This window comes from Biomphalaria glabrata, chromosome 2 (genome assembly GCF_947242115.1).
Source record: "Biomphalaria glabrata chromosome 2, xgBioGlab47.1, whole genome shotgun sequence".
In the NCBI taxonomy this organism is placed as follows: domain Eukaryota; kingdom Metazoa; phylum Mollusca; class Gastropoda; family Planorbidae; genus Biomphalaria; species Biomphalaria glabrata.
Genome location: NC_074712.1, coordinates 2,433,944 through 2,452,620, shown reverse-complemented (window position 1 = coordinate 2,452,620; position 18,677 = coordinate 2,433,944). Strand labels below are relative to the sequence as shown.

At 35.1% G+C, this 18,677-nt stretch overlaps 2 protein-coding genes across 2 annotated transcripts in view; both read left to right on the top strand.

The window, feature by feature from the left end:
- LOC106052088 (protocadherin Fat 4-like) overlaps positions 1-10,426 on the top strand; it is a 301,505-nt gene extending 291,079 nt beyond the window's left edge. Inside the window, exons 80-90 of the mRNA XM_056018734.1 lie at positions 291-428; positions 1,249-1,419; positions 1,616-1,738; positions 1,960-2,145; positions 2,551-2,673; positions 4,740-4,831; positions 5,302-5,455; positions 6,294-6,419; positions 6,848-7,006; positions 7,484-7,668; positions 7,787-10,426. Coding sequence (XP_055874709.1) covers positions 291-428; positions 1,249-1,419; positions 1,616-1,738; positions 1,960-2,145; positions 2,551-2,673; positions 4,740-4,831; positions 5,302-5,455; positions 6,294-6,419; positions 6,848-7,006; positions 7,484-7,668; positions 7,787-7,859 — 1,530 coding nt within the window. The 3' untranslated portion in view covers positions 7,860-10,426. The remainder of the gene's footprint in view (positions 1-290; positions 429-1,248; positions 1,420-1,615; positions 1,739-1,959; positions 2,146-2,550; positions 2,674-4,739; positions 4,832-5,301; positions 5,456-6,293; positions 6,420-6,847; positions 7,007-7,483; positions 7,669-7,786) is intronic.
- A 7,514-nt stretch (positions 10,427-17,940) lies between these two features.
- Positions 17,941-18,375, top strand: LOC129924842 (uncharacterized). The gene has a single exon (XM_056022144.1). The coding sequence runs from the start codon at positions 17,941-17,943 to the stop codon at positions 18,373-18,375; it is 435 nt and encodes a 144-aa protein (XP_055878119.1).
- Positions 18,376-18,677: the final 302 nt, after the last annotated feature.

The following is an 18,677-nucleotide window of genomic DNA, read 5'->3' as shown; positions in this document are numbered from 1 at the left end:
GGACTCCCGGTTTGAAAGCCAAGCACTTTACCACTCAGCCACTTCGCCTCTGGATGAACTAGGGTTTTTCTTATAAATCCTGAACTTTGAACCTGAGACCCCCAGCACTCTTCCACTCAACTACTCTGCTACCTTTACCTTCATAAGCTAAACTGAAACGTTCAATTGTTCCATTCAATTTACTGACTAGCTTCGCTGCTTATAGAGGTCTTTAACACATTTTTGCGATAGATACATAATAAAATATTTTTGTGACTTTTAATTGTGACATTTAATTGCTTGTTGTCTAGGGTCCAGAGGGCACAGTCCATTATGAACTAATCAGTGGAAGTGTTATCAACAATATCACGTACTTTACGTTGAACTCAGAGACTGGTCTTTTAACTTTGTTCGACAACACTAACTTGAACGACTTTGATACATTTCATGTAAGTACAGTGTATCTCAGTACAATTTGGAGATTCATTGACTCTGGAATTATTTGCACATATTCATAGAAGGATTCACTTTTCCAATATCTAGGGCACTGCCATATTATGTTTTAACTTTTCTTACATCTGGTTTTGTGGTGTGTGCTCTAGACAGTCATCTTGATGTGGTCCTGGGTTGGAGCACTGCCTACTGCCATTGCCTGCCATCCTGCAAGAAGTTTGGGCTTTGACGTTACGTTTCTGACTGAACATCTTATCATATCTTATTTAATACAGACATTACTTCAAAAAAGAAGATGATAGCATCCTATGCGTCATGCATTTAGTCATGCATGTTAACCAATGACTTAAATACTGCCATTTCACTGGTTTTCCTGGCAACCCCATTCCATGCTCTAATAGCACTAGGGATCTTAAACTTATAAGTCAAGTTTTTAATCAGGCTTTTTGTATCTTCTTAAAATAGAAAAAAAAACAACATTCAAATAACTCACTAAATGCTCATTGTCACCTATCACTAGAAAAAAAGGTTAATCCCTTTAAGCACTTTGCTCACTGTAAAATACTTGTTGAAAAAAATATTGCATTGAACCAACAGAAATGAATCAAGATAAAATGTCCATTAAGTCATTAGGGAAAGAAGAAAGTAGATCAAATGAGTTTAAAAGTATAAATATTTAGAGTTTTTTTTCTAACAGAGATCTTTTAAATCATCATTGTCCCAGAAACTAATAAGTTATGTTTTATTGACAGTTTATTCTTACACCTAATGTACATTGGTAATAATTAAATTAAGTTCTTTATTCTACGGGCACAGCTTACAGTCCGTGCTTATGATCTTGGGAGCCCACCTCTTCACAGCACAGCTCTGGTAACTGTGATCATTCTAGGAGATAATTCCACAGTCATTGTACAGGACTACAATTGGACAATATCAGAGAATGTGTCCATAGGGGCAGTAGTTGGCATCATTCAAGCTCAACCTAAGGTAATACAGTACAGACATAGTCATATGATCTGAGTGTATGGAAAAACCATAGCAAAGACTGTTTCTTCTGGGAAAATTATTGTTTTGGCATATACATTGGAATATTATTATGTAGAGAGAACACTAATCGGCTTATATGCAACACAATTCTAGGTGCCAGTATTTGTACACTACTTGTTATGCATGTACTCCTCAGGATGAAGTGACGTACACGATGGTAGACTCCCTTCTAAATGCAAGCTACTTTAGTGTGATGGAAACAAGTGGTGAAGTCATAGTTACAAGAAATTTAACTCAAGATTCAATATCTATTTATACAGTATGTGTAACTTTGTAAGAATACTTAATTAAAAAGGAATATTTTATTCATATATATTTATATACACATCTGTTGTGTGCTTAGGTGATGTCAGTATCTATTTATACAGTATGTGTAACTTTGTAAGAATACTTAATTAAAAAGGAATATTTTATTCATATATATTTATATACACATCTGTTGTTTGCTTAGGAGATGGCATTCTTATTTTTTATGTGTAGGTTAAAGTTCAAGTGACTCGCAAATCTCATCAAGTGATCCAGACAGCCTATTCAACAATAGTCATTACAGTTTTAAAAAACAAATATGCTCCAGACTTCAGTAGCAGCAAGTATGAAGCTTTCATTCAAGATACTACCAATGTTGGGACTGTGATTTTGGCTGTCACAGCTAATGATGAGGATCAGGTATTCAATTAACATTGTGTTTGTTTCTTTCTTTTCAAACTTTTCGGGTGTTCCTTGAAGATTATTACCTCCCCTAGCCTGCACATCTCTCAGGATGGTTGGGGGATAACGATAGAGGGGACTCCAACCAAAAACCAACAGGATAGGTGGGTGTTGGCTGTCCCGATATTCACATTTTGACATAGGACTTGTTTGAGCAGATAGTTTCACTTTGACATATATGAGGATAAGAATCATCAAACCTCTAAATTTATCAATCAACAAAACGCCCCATTGATGGATATAAAATGCTTTTGTTTTATTTTTATTATTTATTATTACTGTCATTTTTTTTTTTAATAAATTATTTTAGGGAGGACAGACTTTTTATTTTAATTCAACCAAAATTGTTTTGAATAATTTCAGGATTCTATACAGTACTCATTTAAACCTAATTCTGGAAACTATTCATTTTTTTACCTTCATCCAACATCTGGCATCTTGACTTTGACCACATCACTTGTCAATAGTGAGACTGCTAATTTCACAGTAAGTTATTAGCTTAGCTCTTGTTAAACCTTTGTAAAATTCTAGACTGTACAGTTTGAATGAGAATTTTGACTCATGCTGTATTTCAGAGGGATGTTGATGAGTAAAACAAAAAAGAGAAGACTGGTTACATTGTTTGTTTGTATAATTTTTTACATGTTTTGAATGTACCTTCAGAGTTAAAGATAATTTACTTCTTAGTCCAAACCTCCCGCAGGATGAGGGGGGATGGGAGCTGGCAGGGTTTGAACCTGGGACCATCGATAAGTCCGAACGACAGTCCCATCGCGCAAGCGCAAGACCAGGCAGCCATCCAAAGCCATCCTTTCAATGCCAGACAAATAGAAACATTGTTAGATAAACTCTTCCATTTGTTTTGGATTGTATTTGTAATATACCAAGAAAAGACTTAACTCTTTCTCTCCGTAATTATTTACCACATTCTGGTGGAATCAACGCTGGTATCGTCAGTTAGCAGAGAAAGAGTTAATGACTCTCAACTATTGTCTTTATTATCCTTGACATTCCAATTCATTTAGCACTTTCTGTCTCATTCAGCACTTTGCTGTTCACTGACCCCTTTCTACACACTCCCCCATGCCGCACTTGATTAGCAGTTCACTCAACCAAATACTAACAATAAAGGTCAACTAGTTTGTCCACACACAGTCACACGCCACAACACTGCTAGTCACTCAAAACAAACACACTATCTCAGTAGTAATGATTTCTTCACAATTAATGTTTCAATAGACTGCATAACAAAATTCGGTTAATTGATGGCCGAAAAAATGCTCTAGTTGAGTATTTGGTTGCTTGACAGATTTCCAAAGTAGATAAAACATTTCAAACATGTGAATCATTTCCGCAGTTTCTTTTTAGCTGTCTGGTTGGAAAGATTATTTTATAGTTAAAAATGTTGCAAACTATTTAAAATTTATATTTTAATTTATATAAATAATTTGTAGTGGGAAGGTAGAAATATTACCTACCAACTATAAATTGAACCCGTTTTTTGTGTGTGTAAATTTTAACTTGGCTACTTGCTGTCCAATATATTTTGAAAGGGGACATCCTTTACACTCTCATTCAAAGTCATTAATAGCTTAACATATTGACCAAGTATTACAAAGATCTTTAAAAAATTGCTTTATTGATTTGTTACTATTACTAAAGTAGAAAAAGAAAAGTGATTTTACTTGTTTGTAAATTCTATGGTAAATAATTTATGAAGTGAAAAAGTTCTTATATAAAATTAAGGTAACTACTAATGTCATATTTACATAAGCTTTATTATTGTAAGGACTCTTACTATCCAGGCTTTCTTTGAACTGCACCACACACAGGTCAGGGCGCCAAAGTAATGTAACACTTTAATGTCCAATAAATCACAGCCAATACTGTATAATTGACAACATGTAACACTGACTCTAAAAATGTTCCACTGTTAACAACCATACTGCTGTATCAACTCTTGTACCACTGTATTAAAAATCCATTGGCCTCTCCACTTCGTCCCAGACTTGCACTGGGTTCAAGTGTTCCAGACTAACTTTAAACACTGGGTTCGCTGTGTTGGACTTTATCACAGATCAAGATGTTGTCTCGTATTCGTGAGAATACAGAACCAGATGGCTAAACTGTACTGAACTGTGCCAAGTCAGTGTCTGTAGTGAAACGCCTTAACTGTGATACCTCCACTCGACGATTGTGGTTGATCAGATGATTACCTCTGACCTGACTGGTCTCAGTAATGTTTACTTTAGGTGTTTCTTGAAACTTTGCCAGTCATCACTTAAACAAAAAACAAGCAAACAAAAATTTCTTTAATAACAGACAAAAGAAAATAAGAAAAGGTTTCATTGTGTGTTGTGTCAGTGTCTTGTCAATGCTGATGTCCTTGCAGCATTTCCTTTACTGCTTGGTCACAAGTCTTCCTTTACTGCTTGGTCACAATTCTGTCTTTATTGCTTGGTCATAATTCTTCCTTTACTGCTGGGTCACAATTCTTCCTTTACTGCTGGATCACAATTCTTTCTTTACTTTCTGTTACTTTGTTTCTGTAGTTTGATGTTTATGCTGAAGACAGTGGTGTCCCATCAAAAAGTGGTTCTTCACACATCAATATATTTGTCAAGAAAACTTCATTCAATAACAGGTATAATCTATTCCTATATTTTGTTCCTTTTTTTGTTTACATTTAGAACTATTATTTTTTCTTTACAAAAAATACAATCAGTTTACTTATGATACAACATTTATAATAAAAGTAGCTTATGATGATCTGTAAAGTAGGAAGATAAAAGAATGTGCCATTAGAGCTGTTTCTTTGTTTGTAAAATGTTTAGCATGTTTCCGACGTTCCATCAAAGCTGAAGTCCAAACCTCCCGCAGAACAACCGAGGATGGCAGTGGACAGGGTATGAATCAGGGACCATCAAGAAGTCCAAATGACAGTCCAGCATGCATACCGCAAGATCAGGCAGCTATTCGTGCTGTTTTTGACATTGCTGTGTCAAATATTTCTATTATGTTTCTGTTATATGTTCTTAATGAATCGCAACAAATCCTAGACATTTTCCAAGTGCTTTTGTAACATCTTCTTTTATTTGTCGTTCTTGTATCTAGTTGCCCTGCTGTTGGAATCAACTTGTATCCACCAAACATAATACCCAGCTCCGACGTTGGGTTTATTTATGAGAACTCCCCAATAGGATCGAGAGTACTAAATGATCAGGCTGCAACTAAACTACTGCAGTTGACTTTTGAAGATCCAGATCTGGTATGGACATTGTGTTGTAGAGAATTAATTAGAAAAGAAAGCAAGTTATTCTGGCTAATTAGTTTGTAGTATATACAATTTATCTTTTTACTTCTTCACCTTCAATTTGTCATGCAAAATGTGAAACTTTCAAACATATTTTTTTACAAAGCTGTCTGTCTGTCTGGTAAAAAGTTTGTACACGTTACTTCTCCCACACCCAATCTCGGATCAAACTGAATTTTTTGCACAATTATTTCTTTTACCTGACAACACAAGGATCAATGAAAAAAAAAATTAGCCAATTAGTTAATTAACTATTGTTAGTTTATTATTTTGTTTGTTATCTAAAACATGAGATAGAATTTGTACTTGACTGAAGTGGTGGTATAAGCTGGATTAGTTCCCTTTATAGGTTGTCGTCTGAGTCTTTGTGAACACAACATGAAAAATAGGATGAGTCTATAGAAACAATATTTTTTTGTTGTGTATTCCATGTTCATCAATTCTCAACCAGCAGAGTAGTAACCGTGTTGGCTTGAGAAGCCTGAAGGCTTGAGCCATGAGATCAAATTAAGGTCATTCCCCCTTTTTTTAAATTTTTATACATGCTTTTTTTTTGTTCGTCTAGATCTATTACAAATTTAATAACATGACTCTTATCTTATCTTATATAATACAGACGTTACTTCAAAAAAGAAGATGATTACGTCCTACGCGTCATGCATTTAGTCATGCATATTAACCAATGACTGATTCAGACTAATTAGTATAATTATGCTTAATATAGGCTTTGGTTATTTTTTGTTTTCTTTTATATTTTCTTGATATTTTTTTTATTTCTAAATCTACTTGCTAGACTTGTACCCCAAAGGTGGATATCAGTGTATATCCTGACAGCCCATTCATGGTTACCCAAGATGGGTATTTTCAAGTAATTGAAGACATTCTGGATTATGAGAAGATCAATCACTATTCTGTTGTGGTAAGTTGTCACTATTTTATTTCCATGTCTTAACTCGTTCTCTCCCTAATTATTTTTTCACGTTTCAACTGAATTCTTCATTTTGCTCATTACTATTTCATTCCTCTGTTAGGATTAAGCTTCAATAACTTTTTTGTTTGTTATCAGAAAATGTATATTTGATATAGAATTAAAGGGTAATGCATGCTCTTTTTATATAACAGAAAGTAAAGTTTATAATATTAAACAATTATTAAATTTGATAAGGTTAAATCAATGATGGTATCGTTAGTTAGGAGAGAGAGAGTTAAATTAGTGATACAAAATAATTCAGTGCAATAGTGTTTAGTTTTCTGACACATCTTATTATATTTCTGAATAACTGGTAGCGGTTACACTTCACAACTTCAATATTAAACTAATATGTGTTTTGAACATGTAATATTTAGGTGACAATACAAGAAAAAACTGCTGAGAGGTACTCCTCGTCGAGAAATATTACCATCAACATATTAAATCAGAATGATAACAGTCCTGTGATACAAACAGATGACATGATTCATTCTGTCTTTCCAGGAGATTACACTGAGTTGTGTACATTTATTCAAGTGAGTAGATATTACCTTTAGAGTTTGAGCTTTTATTATTCATTATATGTTAATTGCAGTTATTATTCCAATTTATCATTTTTGGGCTTGATACAAATCAAATTTTTAAACTTTTCAATCAAACTTTGTTTTATATAAAAAGTAAAGTAAAGTTCCTTTTTAGACCTTGGGATCAAGTTGATCCCAAGCAGATGATGTAAAGGTCATCTGTTTCTGTGGCCCACAGTTAATGAGGGTGTCGTGTGGCCAGCACAACAACCAACTGCCTTTTCTTTTCCCCTATTAATGTAAGGTACACATTAGAGCTGGGTGGACCCAAGAACCCTAAAGAATCTGAAATTAAAAATCCCAGAATTCAAACCAGGGACCTCCTGGCTCGAAAGCTAAGCGCTTTTACCACACTCAGCCAAAGCGCTTTCTTTATTTTATACAGCTGAACATATTTTTAATATTGTTCACATTTTGGTTGCTAAACAGTTACAAGCCACAGATGTTGACTTCAGTCCAGTCCTATTCACCTTGAACAAGGTTCTACCAACTAATCCTGCCATAACTTTTTCTGTCACTCAAAGTGGGAGAGTGAGTTTTCATGGTTCAATCAAAGATGGTGATGTGTTCACTGTTCATATAAATGCTTCAGATCTCGGAGTTCCTAGCAAAAGGTACACAATCAAAATTAAAGTCAAGATTACATATTGGAAGTCGTGACTATAGAAATGTAAACAATAACACACTCTACGAGGTATAAAAGTGTTGTTTTTTTGTTTTCATGGTATGCAGTACTGAAGCTGTTGTTTTTGTCTTGGCAAGTTCTACCAAAACTCAGTTGAAGTGCCATGCAGGTAAATTGTAGTCTTTAGTACTTCAAAAACACATATTTATTTCTTATGATAATATCATATCTACCCAGTGACCCTTAATGTATGCTATGCATGCTATTGAAATGTTTTAACAATGCATATCTCATTTTTTTGGTTTAATGACATGATGTCTTTTATTTGGTTTACAAAGTATTCATGTGTTGGTGTTTAATGTATTCATGTGTTGGTGGTGTTTAATGTATTCATGTGTTGGTGTTTAATGTATTCATGTGTTGGTGTTTAATGTATTCATGTGTTGGTGTTTAATGTATTCATGTGTTGGTGTTTAATGTATTCATGTACTGTATAGTAATAGCGTAAAAATTTTTACTTTGACTGTTTTCTGTTGCAAAATTCAAATATCACAAATTTGAAATGTTAATTTTTAAATCAAATTACTTAATAACTAAATGTGTTCTTGCATTTTATTGTGATTTTACTCAGAACTAAATTACCTCCAACTTGACTATTTATCAAACTGAGTAAAATGGAAAATAATTATTGCTTTGTAATTTATTGTCATTACATATTGACGCCTACAATGAAATTATTGTCAAACAAAAAGATATGATGCTAAAGATTTAGTGAACTCTAGTACCATTCCTTGAGCTGTAAAAAAAAACATTTATTTTATGGGACTTGACATATATAAACTGTACCGAGGCTTTTTTGTGCCTACTACTTTCAACATCCGATTTTGTAAAACCAAGTAGGCCTACAATTTTACTGGCTTTCTGGGTCAGCAAAAGTTTGAAAATAATTTTGAGACTTTACTTGCTGCCAGGAAACACAACACAACAAAACAAATTTTACGATGTTTTCTTTCTGTCACCTTTCTGTCACGGTAAGTTGAATTAATGTTTATTAATTGAATTAATGTTTATTAATTGAGTTAATGTTTATTAATTGAGTTAATGTTTATTAATTGAGTTAATGTTTATTAATTGAGTTAATGTTTATTAATTGAGTTAATGTTTATTAATTGAGTTAATGTTTATTAATTGAGTTAATGTTTATTAATTGAGTTAATACATATTGATGCTGCAGGTTTGCTTCCATATCTTCCCAGCTTAGTTTAAGGATATTATTACCTAAATTATTAATACTGACACTATAACAATTTGATTCAGTAATTGGAAAAAAAAAACAACATGTTTTGTATTTTTAATTAACACCAATCTTCTAGCTGATGTTAATTATAATAGTAATATGAATACTTTAATTTATATAGCGCTGTTAACAAATCATAATGTAGGCTCAAGACACTGTTTTGAAAATAAAATCAACTTATATTTGTGTATGCAAAATTTAACAAACCAGTTTTTAGATTAGGAAGTAAAAAGAAATAAGGATGTGGAATCTCGGTTTTAGTTTGTGATGAAGAAATAAAATAGCAGGGTTACAGTAAAATGAAGCTTAAAGTTGTATTATATTATAATAGTTGCAATTATACTAAATCACTTTCAATGAAGATTCGCAAAGATGGTAAAGAAATCTAGAAAGTTTACAATATGGGTAAAAGAGAAAGGATTTACAATTATTTGTAAAAAATTGTTTTATTGGCAATATAAGTTTGAATTCTGTTTTTGTATGACCCTCTTTATCTTCCTTCTCCCCACCAACACCCTCTCATCATCTGATGTTGTCATAAAAAAAAATAAAAATGACCTTTTATCTAGTGATGGCCTATGCAATAATAATGCATTTAATAAGTTTCTTTTCCATTCTTCTTCTTCTTCTTCTTCTAGCCAACTTTATTGCTGCTGAGCTGTGAGCTCTTTTGCAGACTGTGCCAAGGAAAAAAAAAGTGTGCCGTTCTCTTCAGTTTCTTCTTTTCCATAGACATAATGATTTCTTGAAGACACGGCCTATTTCTATAAAGTAAGCTGTAATGGTAAGTAACATTGTTTGTATTGATATATTTTAATATCTTTTTTTTTTTTTTTTTTTTTAATATCTCAGAAATTTCAGAACAGACAGTTTTAGGTGAGCCTCACATTGTAGCTAGTTGAGATTTATGTGTTTATGCTTTCTCTGAAAGTGGACATATCTATAAGCAACAGTCAAAGAGGGTGTCATCTTGCTAGCACAATTGCTTAACTTTCCATACAGCTATTAGAACTGGTGGATTTAGTAGACTTCAACTGTATTTCAAGTTGGGACATTTATTGTCATTGCAAATTACTTTTTTTAAATGGTTACATTTTTTACATGGTCATTCTATCTATTCATCCATCAACTTCCTATGTTTTTTGTGGTCCTTATGAAACATGAGGTCTCAGTAAAAATGGCTGCCTGGTCGTGCGGTTTTGCACGCTGGACTCTCGTTCAGATTTATGGATGGTTCAAACCCTGCCCGCTCCCATCCCCCGTCGTCCTGCGGGAGGTTTGGACTAGGAAGTAAACTATCTTCAACTCTGAAGGAACATCCGAAACAAGTAAAACATTTTACAAAACATGTCCCTCTCCTCTGTCTCTTGCTAGTCTTTTAATGGCTTCCCAGTTCTTCCCTCCCCACTTCACTGTGTGGCCATGCTGTTTGCTCTATTTAATCTTCCTCTTCATTGGGAGTTCCCATCTAAAGACTATCTAGCTCTGTTGTTAGGATGTTTTCTAAGCCTGTGACCAATTCATCTTCAGCTTCTTTCTAAGATCAGCCTTTTCGAAATAACTCTGTCTCTCTATTCACTTAATGAGCTATAAAATTTATTTTGAATAAATAAATAAAAGATTCTTCTCACTAATAGTTGCATAAAGTATAAAAGTAAATAAAGAAGCAATTCAACAGACAGAACAAATTTGACTATCAACTGATATGGTTTCCAGTGTAAAGATGGATGGATTGAACTATTTATTTACACTCGAGAAAGCCTGTGTTTGAAAATATCAGATTCTCTAGTTCATGATAAGAAGATAATATTCTTTAATGACAAAAAATAATTACATTGTACACAATTTTTAAAATAATTAATAGTCTAAGGATTCAAAAAATAAAACCTTAAAAAATGTGTTTGCGTTATATAGGTAAGTGACAATATTTTTTTATTATGACCATACCCAAGAGACCTACACTTTATTTCACTTTAAAATGCAAAGCATTAACTTTCAGCTTTACAATCTCTAACAGGATTTCATGACTCATACTTAGGAATACATTGTTTCTATTGTTAATATGATCCTCAACATTTGTGTTCTGTATATAAAATATAAACTATATCTAAACAGGTATAAATAGTCTGCTGATTATCCCCTGTATAAATTAAGGGTTCAACACTCTAAGGCATGATGTTTTGTTAATGAAACCATTGTTTTATGTGCTAGATGAAGATTGGGAAAGTTCTGGTCAAGTCTTTTAGGCAGACTTGCTTAACAGACTTACAGAGCAAGATAAACTTACCATGCATGACTAATTTTATTTCCATTTTTTTTTCACTAGCCCTAATTAAAACTCTGTCATAGGAATGACTTTTTAAAAAGTAAATTCAGATAATTGATCTACATCAGTGTTTCCCAAACTTTTTCCTTAACGGAACACTTCGCACATTTAGAGTATAATTTAGCGGAACACTTTGCTTATTTTTTTAGAGAGATTAATTCACGCAGTGGCCTACTAGTCAATTATTACATCAGTTCATGGAACACCTACTCAGGTCTCACAGAACACTAGGGTTCTGCGAAACACAGTTTTGGAAGCACTGATCTTAATAAATGTAAATCTTTAGCAATGAATAGTCATTACAAAACAGCTAGGGGATTAAACCCCAAAGTTAGTATGAATGAATTGAAGCTATATGATTTCAGTTTGTCCGTAACACTTTGTGACTTTCTGTTTGGTTCCTATTTCAACCATTGTCCTCAAAAAGATACCCTGAGAAGTAAGATGTCAACTCTATAGAAAACTAAATAGATCATTGTTTAAATGTTGTGCTCAAACTTGTTTATGTGGTTTTTTTTAATGTTATAAGCTTCCAATACTAGTAATTATTTTGTCTAGTCCCACTGTTAAACTATCTGTGTTGGTTTTATTTATAAATAAGCCTATATATTAATATATATATATATATAGAGAGAGAGAGAGAAAGAGAGAGAGAGAAAGAGGTAGGGAGAGAGATTGATTGATTTAGAGATACTAATTTTGTGATAATTATAATGTGTACATTATAACATTTATTTACCAACTGAATTTGTATGCCTATTATTTTAGTGATAATAAAAATTAATTTCCAAAAATCTACATTTGTTTGTGTATAGTTTCTTTTACAAGTTAAGTTTTAAATTTAGATAGACCATGTATTGTATATGCTCTTTAAAGTCCAATTATAGATAAAGGTACATAGATACAGATTTTAGATGAGATTGTATAAGAAGTTTTAATAAAAATGAAGATTCTTAAATACCAAGCTATTTGGTGTACAGACTACTGAAGAATGGATAAACTATTAGATTTTTAAAAACCTAATTTTTTTTTTAACACTAGAATCAAAATGTAAACAAGGAGCACATAACTGTGAATAACCTTTCTTAGGAAAAGTCAATTTTTTTTTTTAAAGACATCGACAAACTTGATTTTTTTTCCCTTAATATCCTACAGCTAGTAGCACCAAGATTTAGCTACATCAGCCTCTAATAACATTTCAACTGTCCTCTCAACCCAGGCCAGTACTCTAGCTATATGAGCATTATTTGTTACCTGTTTTGTGACTTCAAATTGCCCATTCGGACACCACAAGATTGCTTTATAAATTATCGATAACAAATTAATATGTTTGAAAAATAAGTAGTGGCTTTCAAAGAGATAAAAATAAGCAATAATGTGACAACTGCATGAATACTTGTGATCAGGTGACCACCTACTTAAAATTGTTACTTCTGCATTTTCATAAAAAGATTCAAAAGTTTACAGCAGACACATCAGGCTGTTATCCGAAATCTACTACATTACAGAAGTTCCTTCAATAGAAGATAATTGCATCCTACGCCTAGCCGTGTGTTAATCTAGTCGTGCGTATTGAGTAGAGACAAATTGATTCCGGCAACATTTTAGTGTGTACACCGGAGACACTTAAAGCTTGCCATGTAGGCCTCTATAGTGTTGACGTATGAAAAGCTTCAACAGTCCTTCTGTAAGCATCATTACATTTACAGAAAACCATTGAACGGGAAAGACTACCTTTTGCAAGTATTAGTGACATTACGAATCAATTCAGTTTTGATTTTAAAGAAGTGGTACTTCTATATTAATTCAATGCGTTTAAATATTATTTTTTTTGTACAATGGAGAATAAATAAATAGCTTCTCGTCTGGGTGGTTACTCCACTGTCTGCAGAAGGGAGAGGGGTACATTCCAAGATGGTCTAGTGGGCAGATTATGTAAAGGTCATTTGTTTCGGTGGCCTACGGTTAACGAGGGTGTCATATGGCCAGCACAACGACCAGCCGCCTAACCATTAGAGCTGAGAGGACTCAGAGGCGCCCGAAGAGCGCCAAATTTTAAAAAATCCCAGTCCATCAGAATTCAAACCCGAGACCCCCGGTTCGGAAGCCAAGCGCTTGACCGCTCAGCCACCGCGCCTCTCAAGATATGAAAAGTAATCGAGAAACAATGGCATCAATAGTTCGCTGTTATAAGTTGATTTTGAAAGTCTTCTCTGCATCTTAAAAAGAAAGGAATGGGACGATCTGGCCACAATTGTCTCCACAAAGACGAGATTTAGGCTAGCAACCATTACAATTAATATTACATTAAAACAATCCAATCCACTGGTATAGTGACTCTTGATGAAAACAAGGGCTGACGTTTTGAGGTTAATATCAAGTTTCGTGTAACGTTTAGGGCCATGTGAAGAAGCGTTTTAGAATCTATTTCTCAATCTGTTTTTACACAAGTACAATTATTTTTTCACTTTGGTTTCATCCCCAAATGTGGGGCTCAACTGGTTGTGAGTCGTGGGCCCAAGTGCAACAAACCCCTTGGCGCCAAGGTTGCTACGCCACAGGCTGTAGGCTCCTAATGGTCGCGCGCCGGGTTCATTGAACCCCGTCGCGCCATGGATGCGACGCCACCGATTATTACAGCGATTGGACCCCACAGTGACCTGCTACTGTCAAAGAAAAGAAAAAGCACAAGATTTAACTCTATGCCAATATTACAATTACAAGGTCTTCAAGGTTCGCAAAGACCTTCCTTCAGGGAACAGTACCAGAAGAAAAAAAAAGGAGAAGAGGCAGACAGAGAAAACGATGGGAAGACAACAGTAAAGAATGGACGGGTCTGGCATTGAAGAAGATTCCATCCAAGGCAAAATACAGGAATGGAGAAAGACGGTCGACAAATCTTGTGTGGTGCCCCAACTGTCCAACAAACTAAAGGATAGATGAATGTGAAAGTAGAAAACAAAATCTTTTGAGTGACGACATGATCCACTTTTTCACTTTCCCGGCAAAGAAGAGCTTTGTGTTCCCAGGAAACATTTCGAAGTGACACCCAGCCTGAAGCTACATAAAAGATTTGTCGTAGACTAAGATATAAAGCTGTCAGTTTGATGAACATGGACACGTCACCATGACCCAACACTTGGTTACAAACAACAGAGAAAAGGGGGAAGCAACTTCAAGACATAAATATGTTAAACAGAGGGTGTGACCGCTCGTAGTTGACAGCTCTCTCATGACTGGCAGTGTGAGGCCAACTTAACTGTTCTTTAAATTATCATTATTCAAGTCCACTGAATACATAATTTAAAATTTAATTAAATACATTTACGCAAGGGGAAGGATAATGGCGATTTGAACATAGGCTACACATTTAACCCACTTGTAAATATACTGTAGTTAAATGTGTGTCGCTTTCATGTGAAATGTAATCAAATATTTATTCTCTGCAGCTGAATCTTCTATTTTTAAACAGGTGTAGGAGCGCTCAGTAAGGTTAAGAACTTTGACTTCACCCCATTGTTTATGGTGTAACGTAAGGATAGCAGTTTAAAACGATCTTAAAGTGCTGTACTTTTGGTGTTGAAGCTTGTTAACTTAAGTGCAAGAGTACATCTTTTGTGACAACAGTCGTCCTTCACGTCACGTTTTGTATAATACATTTGTATTCAAAATAGTTCCAAATTATACCAGTCTTACTGTGCAAGTTGACTGAAAGTGGCCCTCTTGTTACAACGTATAGTTTGTAGTGGTTTTATTCATTTATTTAAACTTTTGTTGTTGTAATTTTGGTCGTGAAAAGTTTTAAACTGCCTTAAGAATCGCATACGTTTAAAGCAGTGATGCCCAATCTAATTCGACCAACGGGCCGTTTTAATTTCCGATACTCGTCTCGGACCGATAAGTTTTAAGAAACGAAATGAAATTGTTCTGAAACTATTTTGGTAGAAATTGTGAATTTAATACTTAATTAATAGTTTATTTGACATATTTTTTTACGCGTCAGAAAACAGCTTCATTTCTCTACTTAGAATGTGAGCAACAGTGAAGATAGCTTTACAACCGACTAAATTTTTTGGTCTCTTTTTGGTAATTATTCACATGGATCCTCCAATCTCTAGGCGTAGTTTAACAATCTTTTATTCGCGACTCAAACCAATAATGCCGCCATATTTATTTTATAGTGCCGTTTTTATGTTGTCGTTTTATTAAACAGCCCACACTTTCTTTATACAATAAATATGTTGCCTTATTATCATGTTCAACAAAAAAAGTAAAGATAGGTTCACTTTTCATGGTAGATTCTACATACAAAGTCCCATTTCATAAACACACAAATGTTAAAGATCACAATACCAATCCATCGGAGAAAAAATGAGGGCCCAAACGTAGGTAAAGATTTTTTTTTTCAACCTTTTTTTGGAAGGGGGATTTCTACAATTTGTGCCGCCGTTTTGGCGGGTCTGGTGGAACCACGTCGCGGGCCGGATCTGGCCCGCGGGCCGTATTTTGGGCACCACTGGTTTAAACTGTTTATGCTAAAAAGACAACTGAACATAATTGATTACTGAGTCCGTCCTTGAGACTGAAACAGTGTAAATGAGCTAAGACCTCTTCCGTCTCCTAAAGTAACAAGAATCGAAAGATGTTGGGACTGTTATAACACCGAACTCTAGTTGGTGTTTGTCGACCATCTTTCTCCATTATATTTGGGGGCAATTTAAAGGCGTTTGGAATTTGAGCTGGCCACATGACACCCTCATAAACCGTCGGCCATTGAAACAGATGTCCTTGCATGTGCTCTATAGAACGCAAGACCTGAAAGTGGTACTTTACTTTTTTAATAACACCTGGGTAATAAAATAACGATGTTTTATTTCGTAAAAATAATTAAATTGGATTCCTACTTTTAAAGAAAAAAAAAGGTCAACTACGACAAAGTTTACGTTCCGTGTAAATTTCTTCTCTGACCATTGAGCATATCATAAAGATGATATTTCGACCATTTTTTAAAATACAAAGGGATATAACTATTTGTTTTTAATTAATACTATGGAGCTGATAAAAAAAAAACACATTCTGTTGAAGTTGGTAGTGCTCTCTTTATCGCTATGACAACGACAGACGTGAGTCCGTTAGAGGATCATGGTTTTATTATACAAAATAGAGTCCTGCCAATACATCTGGCTGTTGAACACCACAATGGTCTAAAAAGTATTGTAATGAAACTTTTTTTCTAAAGTTTTGCAACACATTTTTGTTTTTTAGATAGTGGCCTAAACATCACAAGGCAACAATTTAAACTAGATGTACACCGAGTCTTACTTACTTAGACTTAGGTCCTCCCGCGCCGTTCGGCGCATTGGGCGGCAAGCTGTCTCTGATCTGTCACTGGCAATGTCTGAAGCCTCCTTCCACCTGGTGCCCACTGTTCTGAGGTCCTCCATGAAGGTGTGTCGCCAGGTAATACGAGGACGTCCCTGTTTGCGCTTTTCCTCGTTTTGGCTTCCATGTTATCGCAACTCTTGGTGTGCGTGATTCATTTTGACGTAGAACATGTCCCGCAAACCTCATGCGACGCTCAGTCACAACCTCACTAAGTGTTCGACTTCCAGTTCGGCATAGGATTTCCTTGTTTGAGATCAAACAAAGTACATCGAGTAGACCTACTTAAATGAAGTTACGTGAATGACCATAGATTAGTAGGATTAAGAATAATAATAATAATAATCTTTATTATCCGTAAGCAAATTTGTCTTACAATTTGTGCATTACAACAAACAAAAAAAAACATTATAAGTATAAGAAACCAAAGTGTACATTCACACCAGACTCACTCATAATTTACATGTGACAAAGTTTATACCAGATTGTTCTTATTTAATGATTTGATTTCCAGGGGAACAAAAGAGTGTTTCTGTCTGTTTGTCTTTGCTATCGGTGTCTTGTATCTCTTTTGTGATGGTAAAATCACAAAATCCTGACACAAATGGTGATTCTTTATTTCGAGGATCTTGTTAGCTTTTTTAGAGATGTTTGTCTCAAACAACTGCCCAAATGGGGTTTTGTTTTTTGCCAATGAATAGATAAGGCCCTAACGTAGTTATTATGGTATATGACAACATCAGTGGGTCTCAAACACTTTGAATCATGCAGTAGCAACGTTGTCATAGTGGTGATTCTAACCATCTGTTTCGTCTTGAAATGTTTTTTTTTTATGTTCGACTGTTGTAGCAGATTGGACTGCCACGCCCAACTGCTGACTCACATACTTCAGAAACGGGATATCTCACTTGATGAGTTTTTATAAAACTTTTGACTGTGACATCTAGAACGAGATTGAGTTGGCGATAAACTTTGCAGCAGACATCTTGGCTAGAAACGTCACACTAAACCAGTGGTGCTAATTTTTTTTTTTATATAGGCATGAGCGCGATATACATTTCCGACTAATGTTTTACTGAAAGCACCGGGGCAAAAAAAAGTTGCCAAGTCCGATAGAACAGACCGTCTCTGGCTTCATTTAACATTTTGGGCAGATTTAGAGGGGCTGGATTTAGCTCGCAGGCCAAAGTTTGAGCACCACTGCAGAAGGCGAGTCCTGTCGCGTCACTGTGACCCAGTTAGTGGCCAATAAATGTATGCTCATTTCCATCCCTGATAACGTTGTCAATCGTTCAGCTCCTGGGGATCTGTCAAGGGAGGCTCTCAATCGTTCAGTTCCTGGGGACCTGTCAAGGGAGGCTCTCAATCGTTCAGTTCCTGGGGACCTGTCAAGGGAGGCTCTCAATCGTTCAGCTCCTGGGGATCTGTCAAGGGAGGCTATCAATCGTTCACTTCCTGGGGACCTGTCAAGGGAGGCTCTCAATCGTTCAGCTCCTGGGCATCTGTCAAGGGAGGCTCTCAATCGTTCAGTTCCTGGGGATCTGTCAAGGGAGGCTCTCAACTGTTCGGCTCCTGGGGACCTTTCAAGGGAGGCTCTCAATCGTTCAGCTCCTGGGAACCTTCAAGGGAGGCTGTCAATCGTTCAGCTCCTGGGGACCTGTCAAGGGAGGCTCTCAATCGTTCAGTTCTAATAAAATACTCATAAAAACACAAAAATAAAGGCACATTCCTCGTTCCATTATGCTAGGACAAATTTGTACAAAAGCTTCTTCTTCCCTAGTGCTTAAAGCATGGAATGGGTTGCCTGAGCCAGCCAGAAAAACCAATGACTTTGCCAAATTTAAGTCATTGGTTAACATGCATGACTAGATGGATGACGCGTAGGACTTCTTTTTTGAAGTAACGTCTGTATTTTATAAGATAAGATAAAAGAGTGAAGAATAACACTTGAAAAGGAAGCAACATGATAGTTCTTGCAATAGATTCATTTATC

Coding starts and splice junctions, on each gene's coding strand:
- LOC129924842 (XM_056022144.1), top strand. CDS start 17,941: ATGCTCATTTCCATCCCTGATAACGTTGTCAATCGTTCAGCTCCTGGG.